Genomic DNA, 14,078 nt, shown 5'->3' on the forward strand with positions numbered 1-14,078 from the left:
CAATGGGTATTGAGGCGCGGTGCTCATATTCTGTTGAGATAGCGGTGGAAATTCCACGTGCCCATGGCAGTATCCGTATCTCAACCACCATTGACTTCCCCACAGTGGCGGTTAAATTTTGATTTAAAGCTTTCGTGACTGCAGGGATTCATCTTCTTGGTTCTTTCGGTAAAGTCACGCTGTCTCCCCGACAGACCTGGTCTTCACCTGAGGACAGCTGCTTGCGTTGTGGCCGAAACGTCGTGAGAATAATTTTATTATGTTTTATTTTTATTATTTTATTACTTCCCTTCTACGTGACTTTACCGAAAGAACCAAGAAGATGAATCCCCGCAGTGTTTTCGCATTTTATCTGCCCCAGCTGGATGTTTGGTTGAGTCAACCCCCAAGCAGGATTTTGAAGTTTTGCAGCCTTCCGTTTGTGAGCCTTACATATATCATCCATTCCTGCAGAAGACAGCCGATTGAGCGAGGTGGATACTTGATGGCACGTGCATTTCATTTTACGGGTGACAACCACTCTGCACCTTCGTGTTGTCCCCCGTGGCGTTATCGACATCCGTGAGTGCATCCAAAGCGATCGCCAACATCTCGGCTCGTGGCTGTTTTCGAACACTTCTGCTTCGCGATGTTGAAGATAAAACTGAAAACGAAGGCATTAAAAAAATTAACCCGTAAAAACAAAGTTTTTCACTATAAATCCTTTATATGCGTGGCATCGGTTTTATTTTATTATTCATTTATGTTTTTCTTGAGTAAGAGTTTCATTTTTATCACATTGGTATTTGAAATTAAATATGAAAAAAAAATTTTCCTAAAAAGTGGAAAATTTTGGAAAAAATTTTTCACGAAAATAAATTGTCACGCACAACGAGTCTGTGTGCAAAATGTCAGCTCGATTGGATCACGGGAAGGGGGGGTAAAAAACAACCGAAAGATTTGCTCGGTCGTAAGCGCGCAAGCAAGCAAGTGAACTTAACATAAAGGATTTAAAAAAACATTGTATTTACCACGTAAGGCCCACTGAGCAATGTAGCTCTTTTTCAGAAGCGACCTGACTATCACGAATGATTGTGCAGCGGCGTGGCTTATCATCTGGAAATGTCTAGCAGCCACACACTCTAAACACATGTTTGTAAATGTGGAGGGGGAAAAAACGAAGGACCCGGAGAAAAATCCACACGACCAGAGGGAGAGCACGCAAACTTAAAACATACAGCAGACGTCAGAGTAGGGATCAAACGCACGACCTCCTGTATACCAGGCGAGGTAGTTAACATCTCCTAGCCACCTTGATAATGATGAGCGTGAGACACGCAAACTCCAAATATACAGCAGGCATTGTCAGGGTCGGGACTACACGCACGACCTCCTGTATACCAGGCAAGCTAGTTAATATCTCGCCTCCGTGGCGAATTAAAATAGCATTGATTAACATTAAAATGACATACTCTTAGTTCTTTCGGTAAAGTCACGTAGGTAAAAAATGAAGTTAAAATTAATAAAAATCAAACAATAAAATCACGACGTTTCGGAGGCAACACAAGTCTCCGTCATCAGGTGGGACCGTCACAGCCAGATTTGCTGCATCAAGCAAGAGCTGTCTCTCCTCCCCCTTAACTTGTATTTAAGAGCTTGCATCTTGAATCCCTGCCTCACTTGATGCAGCAAATCTGGCTGTGACGGTCCCACCTGATGACGGAGACTTGTGTTGCCTCCGAAACGTCGTGATTTTATTGTTTTATTTTTATTAATTTTAATTAATTTTTTACCTACGTGACTTTACAGAAAGAACTAAGAGTATGAATCCTTGCAGTCACGAAAGCTTCAAATCTAGAGTTAAAATTACACCCAAATATAGTTGCAGCCATTGCCCATCCACGAGTGGATGAAGGCTTCGCCACGCGATGTCGGCCATGGTTTGTTTTTATTTCACCATACTCCTTCACGACGCTGGTCAGTGAAGGTTGGCGAAGCGTGGAGGGAGGGGGCAGGGGAGGGCAAAGAACCGCTTCTGGTATCACTCACAACTCATGTGAGCCACGGTCGTGAATCGAACTCGGGTTCAGGGTTCATCGCGCAACACACCCTAATCACTGCGCCACCGCTCCCACCATTATTTAATGACAGTTCGCCCTGTATATCTTTCACAAATACAGTGATGACGTGTTCTGCCCATTGGCTTATTTTATTACGTATGACTATCAATAATATTTATACAAATCTGTTTAACGTTTGCATATACACAAGTGAGTGTGCGGTAGTGTTCACGGTTTGTTTATATCGCAGGCACCCCTGGGTTTGAGTATTTACAACACTTATCTCTCTCATTTGGATTTTACTGTTCGATTCCCAGAATTGTTGATGTGTATGCGTTCCCCTTTAATATTGTAAACATATTGTGCATACGGCAGAGGTCGCAAATGGGTTTTGATTCCTTACCCGTACCCGGCCGCACCAGGGTCGCAAATGGGTACCCGTACCCGGCCGTACCTGTACCCTACCCGTACCCGGCCGGGTACGGGTATCGGGTACCCGGTTGCAACCTCTGGCATACGGTACACACTCAGGCTCTTGTGCCATCGCACCTCAATGTCTGAGCCGAGTGTTGCGTTATGGTGTTTACAAAGTGAGACGCGACCCCTCGTTTAACAGAACGAATGCAGGAAGAGAAAAAAAGGCGAGCAGCAAAATAAACTTGATACTTGAGATCTCGAAAGCTAAGCAGGTTTGAGCCTGGATAGTGCTTGGATGGGTGACTACCGCTGTTGGGCTTGTTTGTGATAAAGCTGCTGGGCTATTTGGTGGACAGTAGAAAGAAGGTGGTGCGGAAAAAAAGCGCTTCGTTGTACTGCACTCATATGCTCACATATCTATGCCACCCCACCTCGACCAGCACGGTGAAATACGCTCAAAGCATCGCCGCCACCATGACGAAGATGCCTCAAGTGTGAAGGCCCTCATCCAGCAGTGGATAAACAAAAGGGCTGTCCTTGTACTGTACATGAATGTTCTTAGCATATTATTAATTTATTAGAACTGATTATTCTACTGATAGTGTGGTTATTGAATCATGTCTGCAAGAATATATCATCTCTAATTCATATGAATGTGGTTGGAGTGGCGGTGCAACGGTTTAGTGTGCCATGCTATGATTCCAGTAACCTAAGTGCGACTCCCAGGCATGGCTAACATCAGTGGCGAGTGATATATGTTACAGACCTGGCTGGGCCCCACCCTTTCCCAACCTGCACTGACTGGCGTAGTGAAGTATGGTCTAACAACCCTCATTGCCCACAAAGCATGGGGCAGCCTTCATCCAGCAGTGGATTGACAGAAGACTGCACATTATCACCACCATTCCCTAAGATTCTTATCCTAACTTTCCTATGAAAGAACGATTTATATCTTTAAATTAGAATTACACTACGTAACACGATATTTGTCCCTGGGTAGTAAGTGTTATTTTCTAATTGCTTATGGCAAAAAAGTGTAGAAAATAGCTATTATTCCCCACAAACTTTGCTTTTGTGACAGGACTTTATGTGAAGGAATGACACAAATGCACACGTTTTCTTATTGAAAATAGGTACATTTCAAAATATCACTGTCCTGGTCACAAAAGCAAAGTTTGTGGGGAATAATAGCCATTTTCTGTACTTTTGAGGCATAAGCAATTGGGAAATAACACTTACTACCCAGGGACAAACATTTTTTTGTTACACTGTTTTTCTTTGGACATTTTCAGTGGCAGGGTGGTAACACTTATGCCTCACATAAAGATATCCCTGGGTTGGACACTTGGTAATCTTTCTGCGTGAAGTTTGCATGTTCTCCCCCTGTTCTTCATGCATTTCCCCCGGGTTCTCTGGTATCCTCCTTTAGCTTAAACATGGCATGCAATGCCACTTATATTGGCCAAACATCTCAATGCTGACACAATAGTAAAATATATATTCAGTTTGGATTACACTAAAGAAAAATGCCCCCGTAACTGCAAAAAAACAATCTTGGTATTTCTTATAATAAATAATCATAATAATAATATAATGATAATAATGTTGTGAATACCGTACCATGAGCAGGGCAATGCCCGGCATCGGTAAACCGTGTTAACCCTTGGAAACGTTGGTGACGCGGGGTCTTTCGCTTGCGTGGTCGCAGATGAGGCCTATCAAAAGCTGGCGACGGAGACCCTGGAGGAACTGGACTGGTGCATGGACCAGCTGGAGACCATCCAGACGCACCGCTCCGTCAGCGAGATGGCGAGCAACAAGGTAGGGAGGTGACCTCATCCCCCGCGTTTTACCTCTGCGCCTTCCCGCGCTTGCCCGCCGGACTGGAGGTGGTCATTGGCGTGGCTCGGTGCGGTGACGTCATCGCCATCTTTTGCCACGTCATGCTGGGCGTGGCTTGCAGCAGGGGGGGGTTTCCCACCTTCGGGAGGCAGGATGTCAATCAACCGTACCATGAGCAGGGCAATGGTTGATTCATCGACTTGGTTCACCAGTTGTCCAAGCTCTGGCACCTATAGTTCTGTTCTGCAACGCTCGAATTTGCAACGGCCAAGTTCTGCTGCTGTACCGTTGCACACCTGGCCCAGCTAAGACCTCAGATTCAACTGGCCGATAAAATGATTGAAGCTTGGCCAAGTGCAGTGGTGGCGTAACAGCGGCCTGTGAGGCAAATTCCGGTCACCTTGCAGCGAAGTTTAAACCCTGGTAAAAAGTATTTAACTCCGCCTGGGGTAGAGCATCACCAGGTCCGGTGATGCGTCTCGCCACACACTCCTCACTGTTGAAATTCCACACTGATGTCTGCTTTTTGTTGACCGTGTATAAAAAAAAAAACGAGATTTGTGGCCGAGCTTTTAGTTGCCACGGTGCCAAAAAGGTAAGAATTGTAAATCTGCTGAATTTGTGCGTGACCCACACTTAACGTTGTTTTAAGCAAATTACATTTGTTTTTTTGTTATTTTCGTTTACGGTGGCGTAGAGATTGGATGAGGTTGGGAGTGTTGGCACAGTGGTTAGCACAACTGTACTTGTGAACCCAACGAACTGATTTCAGTGGTTGGCCTAGACTAACATCGTTGCTCCACCTTCACGAAGGCACACTGAACCAGTGTGGTGAGGTATGGTTAGACAGCTCCCATAACCAACACGGTGTTGGCAGGCCTTCACCCAGCAGTGGATTGACAACGGACTGGAAATGTTTATTTGTTTTATTGAGGTGGATAATGTGTCAGCTAACTTGACATTGTAGACAGTTTCAGGCTGTTTTATTTTTTATACATCTCTTGTTTTGGGGTGCCTATGACGTATTGTATTTCAAAGCACCCATCTTCGAAATTATATTATTATTGCTTAATTGACATCAAAGCAGAGGCTCGATGACATCCGTGGTGGCCACAGGGAGCAAAATCGTCACCGCGAGCCCTTGCAAGATCACACTTTAAATTGCGACAAATCAGTCTATTACTTTTTAGTACATTTCGCTACTTTTTAAAAACCCATGAAAGTTTTTTTTTTAACACACAGGCTGGTGTGTATCTGCATTCACTGTTCAATTACACCCCACTCTCACCGAGGCTGAGTGTGAAAACGTTGTGTTTGGGTTGACACCTTTGGGCGAAGTTTGTTAAATAAATATAATTTTTATTATGAAGACGGTGCGGTTTCTATCGCAGTACAACGGTCAGCACACTGGACTTGCAATCCTGTGGCTGCCGGATCGATTGGAACTCCTGGCGCGAGCAGCTAAAACAACACCGCACCTCTGTCAACCCGACACTATACACGATTAGCAGGCAGCGCGTGTGGCGGGGTTGAGTCTGGTCTTCTCCCACATCTTCCGAGACGTCCGGCTGATTTGGAAAAGTAGGCGAAAAACGCCCTCGAGACGACACCTCTAGAGCTACCTCTAGTGGAGGCACTTCTGCCAGCAGTGGTGTGTGAGCAAGCAATCGCTGGGCTGCACCTTTACTTTTACCTAAAGAGGGTGCACTGCTTGAAGTATACATGTGTGTTTCGTTTGGTAGCACGTGCTCACGCAACTCGGTCAAGAGTCGCGGCCATGAGAATCGGTGCTCTGAGGCTGACGCGTGGTGTCCGTTGTTCCTTCCCACTCCCTTATCGCAACTTGGCAGTGACATCTGCTTATGCCGGAGTCAGGTAGATAAGATAACGTCCCATGCAACTGAATATTATCAAACTCGGCGCACATGCTGTTCCCTTTCGCTCGTCTCGCATTAGTTTGCCAAATTCCTGATGCCGGGCCATTTTGTTGTTGAAGCGAGCATTCGCGGAATAGTGTTTGCTCAATTGCCACTTTCGCATGACAAAAAGGGGCCCTTTCTTGGAACACAAGGCTTGACGCAAAGCAACAGCCACTTCTAAAGTGCCGCACGCGGCAGAGCCAATACCTGTTGAGAACAATTACCGTGGCTCGTGTAACACACACGCACGCGCGTGTGATGGTGCGCGCGCGTGCGTGCGCGCGTTTTTGGCAGCGTGGCGGGAGTCGAGCTGAAGTAAACGTCTTCCAGCTGTGCGGATATCTGTTAGCGTTGGGAGCAGCTTGATCAAAAGGATTTTGTGAGAAGAAAAAAAACGGTCTCAAGCACAACGATTGCGCTGAAACCGACCCATGCCGTGCACGTGCTTGTGTGCGCTGACAAAAAAAATCACCCGCAATCAGCCAGATCTTGTCTGATCTCAGAAGCTAAGTAGATTTTTTGAGTCTGGGTCGTGATTGTATGGGCGGCCGCGACTGTCGTGCAAAACAAAACGGGCGGCATAGGCCGGCGTGCGGTTACGTTGTCAGCAGGCGGTGGGGGGGGCTGCAGCGAGGTGAATTGTTGTACTGCACTTTGCTCCGATTTCTATGCCCTCCGGCCCTCATCAACCCGCGCTCAACAGCGTCGTGAATGTGCGGTCGGATAGCCGCTCACGACCGCTCACGGCGTTTAAGAGGCCCTCATCCAGCTGTGTGGAGTGACGTATATTTACACAAACTGCATATATCGGCGCACTCCGGTACCTGTATTTCTGGCCTCTCTAGAGATCACGGTCAAAGTCACTCGCGAGGGGCTTGGCAACTGCAGCCGTGTTGCTTATAAACAGCACTCTGTCGTCCCCGTCTCCATGGACAAATTTACTCTCCAGCTTCCCGTAATTTACAGTGAAGGCGATTGGAATTCCACGTGACCCTGAAAAGTTGGAAAACATTCAGCTGTCTCTAAATTCCACAATGCAGCCGGGCTATCAAAATAACTTGGGGGGGTATGAGGGGGCACAGGGGGGTAGGAGCAGGGGAAGTGCAAACCGATGTCGACTCATACTGTTAATTTTAAGGCAAAACTGTTTTTTTTCCTTCAGTTTCCCAACCGAGTGTTATACCAGAAGGCGTGGAACCGTGACGGAAGAGAATTTTTTTTTTTTACAGAATTCAAAAGCAACGACAGGAATTCATGGGTCACCATAACAGTTTTGCAAAGTTTTCTTTAAGTGACACAGCAACGTAAAACAAAAAAAAACGCGCTTTCATTTGCCGTAGTATGATGTTACGAAAAAAGCCTCTGACATTTTCTGATTTTGACGGACCTTTCACACGCGCCTGTCTGACAGCGCTCGTCTGCTTGCCTTTCTCACTGCCTTAATTGAGACGGAATATCAACGCTGGTGGGTGTGAAATGCTAGAAAGGGGGGGGGGGGTGCACAGCGGTTGGTGGGGGGGGGGGGTCGGATGGCGAGTGGCTCTGATTGACGGGAAGAGCATTAGTGGCCAATGCGCATTCCTTCCCTGGAGTCGTTTAAGGACGCTTTGGCAACGAGAAGCCAAAATCAATTAAAGCATACCCGAAAGTGGATTCTTACATTTTCAACACCCACATCCTGTTGTATAACTCCGTTGGCACTGTTATGAGTTCGAGGTTCTGGTTTTAAAAAAAATATATATAACGACGGGTGAACGGGTTAGCTCACCCCACACTGTGCCTCTGTGAGTTTGTTGTAAAAAGCCCAAGCCCTTGCACGGAGGCGTTCGAAAGTAGTCTGCCAACGGCGGAGGTGCTGTGCGCCAGTGCTAAGGAGGAGCCGGAACCCTGGAGCCGGTGTCCGAGCACTCTGACGGTGGACTTTATTTTTTTGACGTTGTTTCCCCCATGCAACGTCAGCTGGCGTGTTTTCGTTGTTGTTCTAACTGCTCGAGTTCTGGCGCTCGCATTGATCCCTGAGCAGCCGGGGGCGCTCATTGTTTTGATGCTGCGGGCGGCGACGGCTGGTGTTGATAACTCCTGAGATGTCCTGCAATGGGAAGGGTAAGTAGTTGGCGAGGGTTGTGGATTTGCGGTCTACGATGTTGGCTGGGGAATTGCCAGGGGGGGTGCTGCTGCCTTCGGATTCACGCGCTGGTGGGAATCGATGTGCTCTCCGATTGTTGTTTAACAAAAAAAACTTTTAAAATGTTCGGTGGCACAGGGTCGCGCGAGCACAAGACGCGGGTGATTTTGCTGGTCTTCCGTCAGATATTGGGGGAAACTCAGTTTAACACATAGGCTTGGTGTAAGCTGTTTATAAGAGAAGGTTTTGGGTTAGATCGCGTGAATATAAATGTGCCTTTAAACCCGCCGCCACCAGGCAGCCAACTAGCAAGGTTTTTCACGTTAACAAAACATGCCAATTCGTCACTAGTACAGCACACTGGTGTGTTGCAGAGTAAACCCCACAACATTTACAATTCGAGTACGACGTTTTGCCAGTGATTACAACTAGCACCATCAGGCGACAGCCAGAGTTGTAGAGACATCCCCCTGTTTCGGTCTTAAATATCCTCTATTATGGATATTGGTTGCGAAAGGCTACGTGTTAAACTGGAAGAAATATTAAATACTGTACTCCCAAATACGACAGTGGCAGAACACGCGTGCCAAAGAGGATACTCAATTGATTTTGATAATGTTGAAGTTCTGTGCAAAACTAGCTACGACTGGCCAGACTAATTAGAAAATATATCTGAATTGAGAGAAATAAAAAATAACTTTAGTCGTTCGAATAGCTACAGACTTAGTGCTGCTTGGAAGTGAATCAACAAATAATAACACATTGTTTAAATGCATGCCTATACAGGTCACCATACATCAATGGGGGTTACCTGTACGTTGACAATAACAGATCCTGCTATTTTATTGCACGCAAACGACAGGAGGTACACGAACAATGTGCCCGCATAATATACGTTGATTATCATACGAAGAACCCAACAGGCAATGGATACTCATTGTAATTATTTTACGGTAATTAATCCCCCCCCCCCTCCCTTCGCACGTGAAGGGCTCTCAAGTGACGTTATCACATCAACACCTCTATTTAAGAAACGAAACAGGAGGATTTTTCCACAAATCTGGCTGTTGCCTGATGAAGCTGGTTGTAATTACTGGTGAATCGTCGTACTTGGATTGTAAATGTTGTGGATTTGCTCTCCAACACACCGGTGTGCTGTACTAGTGATAAATTGGCATGCTCTGCGTACATAACAAACCTTACTAATTGGTTATGTCGGGTGGTTGCGGGTTTAACGACATATTTATATTTACGCGATCTAACCCAATATAAATATATATTAGTAGCTGTTTGTCTGTTTTGATGCATGGTGTGCGATCTTAGGGTTCTGTACGTGCAGTGATAGGTTCCTGGATACAATTATTGTCATGTTCTCAGAGAAAGATCACTCTCGTACTCTTATTGCAATTGTAACAGCAATTTTTGTAAACAATTCTTAGAAGTATGGCATAGATTGTTGTCTTACGATTTATCACTGCTGCATCGTCGTCATTACATTAAATAATGGTCACATAGGGGGAGCGATGGTGCAGGCGGTTTCATGTACAGCACTACAAACCTAGTGACCACGAGTTTGATCCTCGGCAGTGGCTAGCATCTGTAGCAATTGACATCTGAACCGGCCCTGCCTCGTCCCTCTCCCCTTCACTTCGCCAGGCCGCACTCACAGGCTCGTTGGAGCCTTGCAAAAACAAACCCTTGGCATTTTTGGGAGGTGACCTTCATCCAGCAGTGGATTGACAAAGGGCTCTAAATAATGCCACAGTCTCAATTCACAGCGATTACTCTTGTTCGTACTGCTCTAGTCTGGCAGGAGCCTATTATAAACATTCAAGCACATAACGATATCCCCTCCCCCCCATTCCCCCTCCTCCCCCTGTCCCTTTCTTCCTCGCAGAATGTTAGTTATCTTTCCCCTTACCTCTTTTCCCCTCCCATGTATAAAAGGTCATGCCCTCCCCCTTCCCGCTCGTGGCCCCCACCTAGGTGGGGCAGTGAGCCCAGTTTCTCCCCCTTTCACTGAGGCCCTGTCCCTGCTGCTTTTGGCGGAATTTCTGTCCGTCCCCCCCCCCCCCCCCCCCCCAATATCTCCGTTCGGCGACCGGCGCTTTGTATCGGGCTTGCGTTAAAAATAATAACATTTAACTAAAAACTCAATTACGTTTAATTTCGCAGGTAAGGCTCCGCTGAGCTATGTAGCTCTTTTTTTCAGAAGCGACCTGGCTGTCACAAGTGATGCCACAGCAGCCAAATACTCTAAACAAATGTTTCTAAAGTGTGGAGGGAAAAAATCCGCAGACCTGGAGAAAAATCCACGCGACCACGGGGAGAGAGACGTACAAATTCCAAATATGCAGCATGCGTCAGGGTCGGGATCGAACGCACGACCTCCTGTATATCAGGCGAGGTAGTTAACATCTCGCCACCCTGGCGCCCCGAAATAAAAGCACGACATTTATCCAAAACATTGATGCACGTTCTCAGCCACCGCCAGCATCCGTCCTTGGGAGTCTCAGAAAGCCATCAGCGGTTGTCTGGCTGCACATCGACACCCATCCGCAAAACCGTTCCTCTCGCTGCTCAGCACCGTCACTCTCCACCTTTCAGTTCATATCAGGTCACGGAGCGCGCGGCGCGACACTTTGCTTGGCGTCTGACTCAAAGTCCACTTGCATATCCCGAACGAATAACGGGAGGGGAGCTGCCGTCGCTCCCACGTATCCAAATGACTTTGCAGACATCATAGCGGCATTCCGGGAGCCACCTCTCTCCTGCATTGCCAGCCGATGCGGGTAAACATGATCTCCCACGCGCGCGCGCATCCACGTCTTCACACCGACACCGCTCGCATCATCGTAAACAACCGGTGGCTACTGTAAATCACTGTGCGCGTATTACGTGACATAAACGACTGACGCGCCTGTGTTTGACGCACAAGCAGGTTTTGAACATGATACAGGGGGCAGAGATTATAAATACCTTCTTTCCATGAGTAAGAGCCAGGACGCATATCTCTGCTCATGGCGATTTAAACACGGGATGCAGGGTCACCGCTCCGCTCATATCTTTGAGACGACACGGTTGCTTTTCGCCGCAAACTTTTGTTTCGCAAATGGGAATGCCAGAAGCTCTTGGGTGGCCGTGTCCCGGGCGTGTTCGACAACTTCCGTATGCTCGCTCGACACACTTGTTCTGTGCAGTTATGACACTTCGTCGTGCTCGTTTTGCTGAAAAGTACTTCCGTGAAGAAAAAGGTACATTTCGCGGAACCCTTGGAGATAAACTTGAAAGAGTTGGAGAATTAAAAACTAAAGTTTTAGAACATTATTCGCAGTTGTATTATTATTATTTTTACTGACGAACGTTACGATTTGATGCCTGTCATACAAAATGCAGTAACACATACACAAGTGAGAATGAAAAGACGAACATAAACAAACATGTCAGCCCTTTCCTTGACAATGAATAACCCGTAAAAACAAAGTTTTTCACTATAAATCCTTTATATGCGTAGCGGCTAGAGTCCTCTCGTCCTCTGGCTTGAGATGGCTGCCACCTATGGGTCAGATGATTGCATGGCAGCATTAAGCAACTGGTAATTAAATATAATATTTTTGTCCTAAAAAGTGTAAAATTTTGGAAAAACATTTTCACGAACATTAATTGTCACGCACAACGAGTCTGTGTGGAAAATGTCAGCTCGATTGGATCACGGGAAGTGGGTTAAAAAACGACCGAAAGATTTGCACGGTCCTAAGCAAGCAAGCAAGTGAACTTAATATAAAGGATTTAAAAAATACAATTGCACCGATAATTATAAATGAAACAAGGGAGCCAATCGGAATGGGATAGAATGTTTCTCCCGCTTCTCATTTTAAGATCCTCAATACGTTTTGTTTTCATTTGACTGTTGGATGTCTTGGCCTGTACTCTCAAACCCCTCGCTCCTCCACCCCTTCCCCTATTTGTGACCCCTACGTGCCCTCTGTTCCGGTCACTCATTCCTCGGCCCCCGCACAATGCCCCTCGCATCTAAATCACCCTAGTTTTTTGTATTACCGCTTTTTAAACCGTGTTAAGCACCTTATTGGTTCTTTTGGTAAGGTCACGTAGAATGGAAATAATAAAATAATAAAAATAAAACATAATAAAATAAAATAATGTGAGAATTATTTTATGATGTTGTATTTTTATTATTTTATTATTTCCATTCTACTTTACTTTACCGAAATAACCAAGAAGATGAATCCCTGCAGTCACGAAAGCTTTAAATCATGTTAAGCACCTTGAGTGAAGCGATCTATGTAAATATAAAATAGGATAATATCCTAAACGTGGATCTGATGATAAGTTTTCATCTAGTGGTGACCTACAGGTGTTCGATGCAAACGTTGTGAAGTTGTTTCTCATCGTTGTTCGCTTAAACTGATTATAACTGTTGCATTTAGCAGACACATTGGTAATTTTTTTCTGAAGTCCTCGCACCAATCGCTTTTTGCAATACCCGCCAGAATGTGACGCTGTCACGTGACAGGATCTTCCCCCTCTTTTGCTGTTTCGAAAGATGGCGAGAAAAATCCGTTTCATTGACATTTTCTAATGAGGATAACATTCTGCACGTGCTAGCAATTTGAACTTTCACGTGTCAATGCTCGAGTTCCAAGAGGCTTCCGTACGACACAACCCTAAATAGTTGTTGATACTGAGCGGATGAAGGAGATGAGGATACAAAATATATGTATTAGATCCTTGATGGAATATATCATATCTCCCTTCAGAATATTAATTTAAAGTACAGAGGTGGCTCATAAGTTAGAGTGCTTAGCTAGAAACACTGAAAACATGGGTTCGAATCCAGGCAAGCCACCTGTGATTAATCCGGGTTCTCAATTTTAGTGAGGTTATGGTCTCAGGCCACTCACCAGTGACTGTAATAAAAAACGTGACATTCAATTCGGTTCTTAATTTGGTTACTTTCCTACTCTGGAGATGGTGGGAAAGGCAATGGCAGGGATTTCAAGATTAGTTATGTGCTATCCGCTTCCTCGGACCATTCTCTAGCGTGAAGGGTCGCACGCCTCTGCTAGGATATTCGAACGACTTCTTCGGCCCGTGACACGACACCGATAGCGCGATCAGGTTACAATTGGGGTAAGGGAAAGAAAAATATCAAAGGTGTAAATATCAAGCCAAAGTGCAGTGCAGCTGTTGTTGGAATCTCGTGCTCTGGATATGAGAGGCTGGGGGTGGAGGACAGCCAAGTCTTGCTAAGTGTGGACAGTGAAGGGGGCCCCTGTGGTCCTTGCGTGTCGTGTCACACGGTGCCCCGTGGCTTGTTTCCCGGTTGGCATGATCTGTAATGTGACTCTCTTGCCCTACTCTCCCATCCATCCATCCATCCCGGTACAGCCACTCACGTCTGTTTGTGTCTGTTAAGGCCGGTTGCCATGCGTCGTGCCATTGTGGATATTTATAATCTCGCAGATGGAGTTCCTTACTCAGTTACAGTTCCGTTGGGCGGTGGATATGTTCTCCCGGGTCACTGCCTGCGCCGCGATGCGTCAACTCCTCAGTAAGTCGCTTAGAACACCTCCGACTTAATCTGCTTCAAGATGGGGGGGGGGGGGGGGGGGTGGGCAGGGGGGTTAACATTCCAAACACCTCCCCTGCCAGAAACGCAAGTTCACGTTGTTTTTGTTTTGTTTGTTGCGCACTTTGTTTCTCGAATCCTCTCTG

General features: G+C 46.2%; 1 protein-coding gene across 7 annotated transcripts in view; it reads left to right on the top strand.

Moving 5' to 3' along the window:
- Positions 1-14,078, top strand: part of LOC133351955 (cAMP-specific 3',5'-cyclic phosphodiesterase 4D-like) — a 314,479-nt gene that overhangs the window by 219,546 nt on the left and 80,855 nt on the right. For 6 of the 7 annotated variants that reach the window (XM_061567578.1, XM_061567579.1, XM_061567582.1 and 3 more), the window contains one exon: positions 4,165-4,277. In XM_061567578.1, coding sequence (XP_061423562.1) covers positions 4,165-4,277 — 113 coding nt within the window. Of the gene's footprint in view, positions 1-4,164; positions 4,278-8,130; positions 8,321-14,078 lie in introns of those variants that run through there. The other variant, XM_061567587.1, reaches the window with a different exon arrangement.

This window comes from Lethenteron reissneri, chromosome 39 (assembly GCF_015708825.2).
Source record: "Lethenteron reissneri isolate LAM-NWPU_2019-01 chromosome 39, ASM1570882v1, whole genome shotgun sequence".
NCBI classification, from domain to species: domain Eukaryota; kingdom Metazoa; phylum Chordata; class Hyperoartia; order Petromyzontiformes; family Petromyzontidae; genus Lethenteron; species Lethenteron reissneri.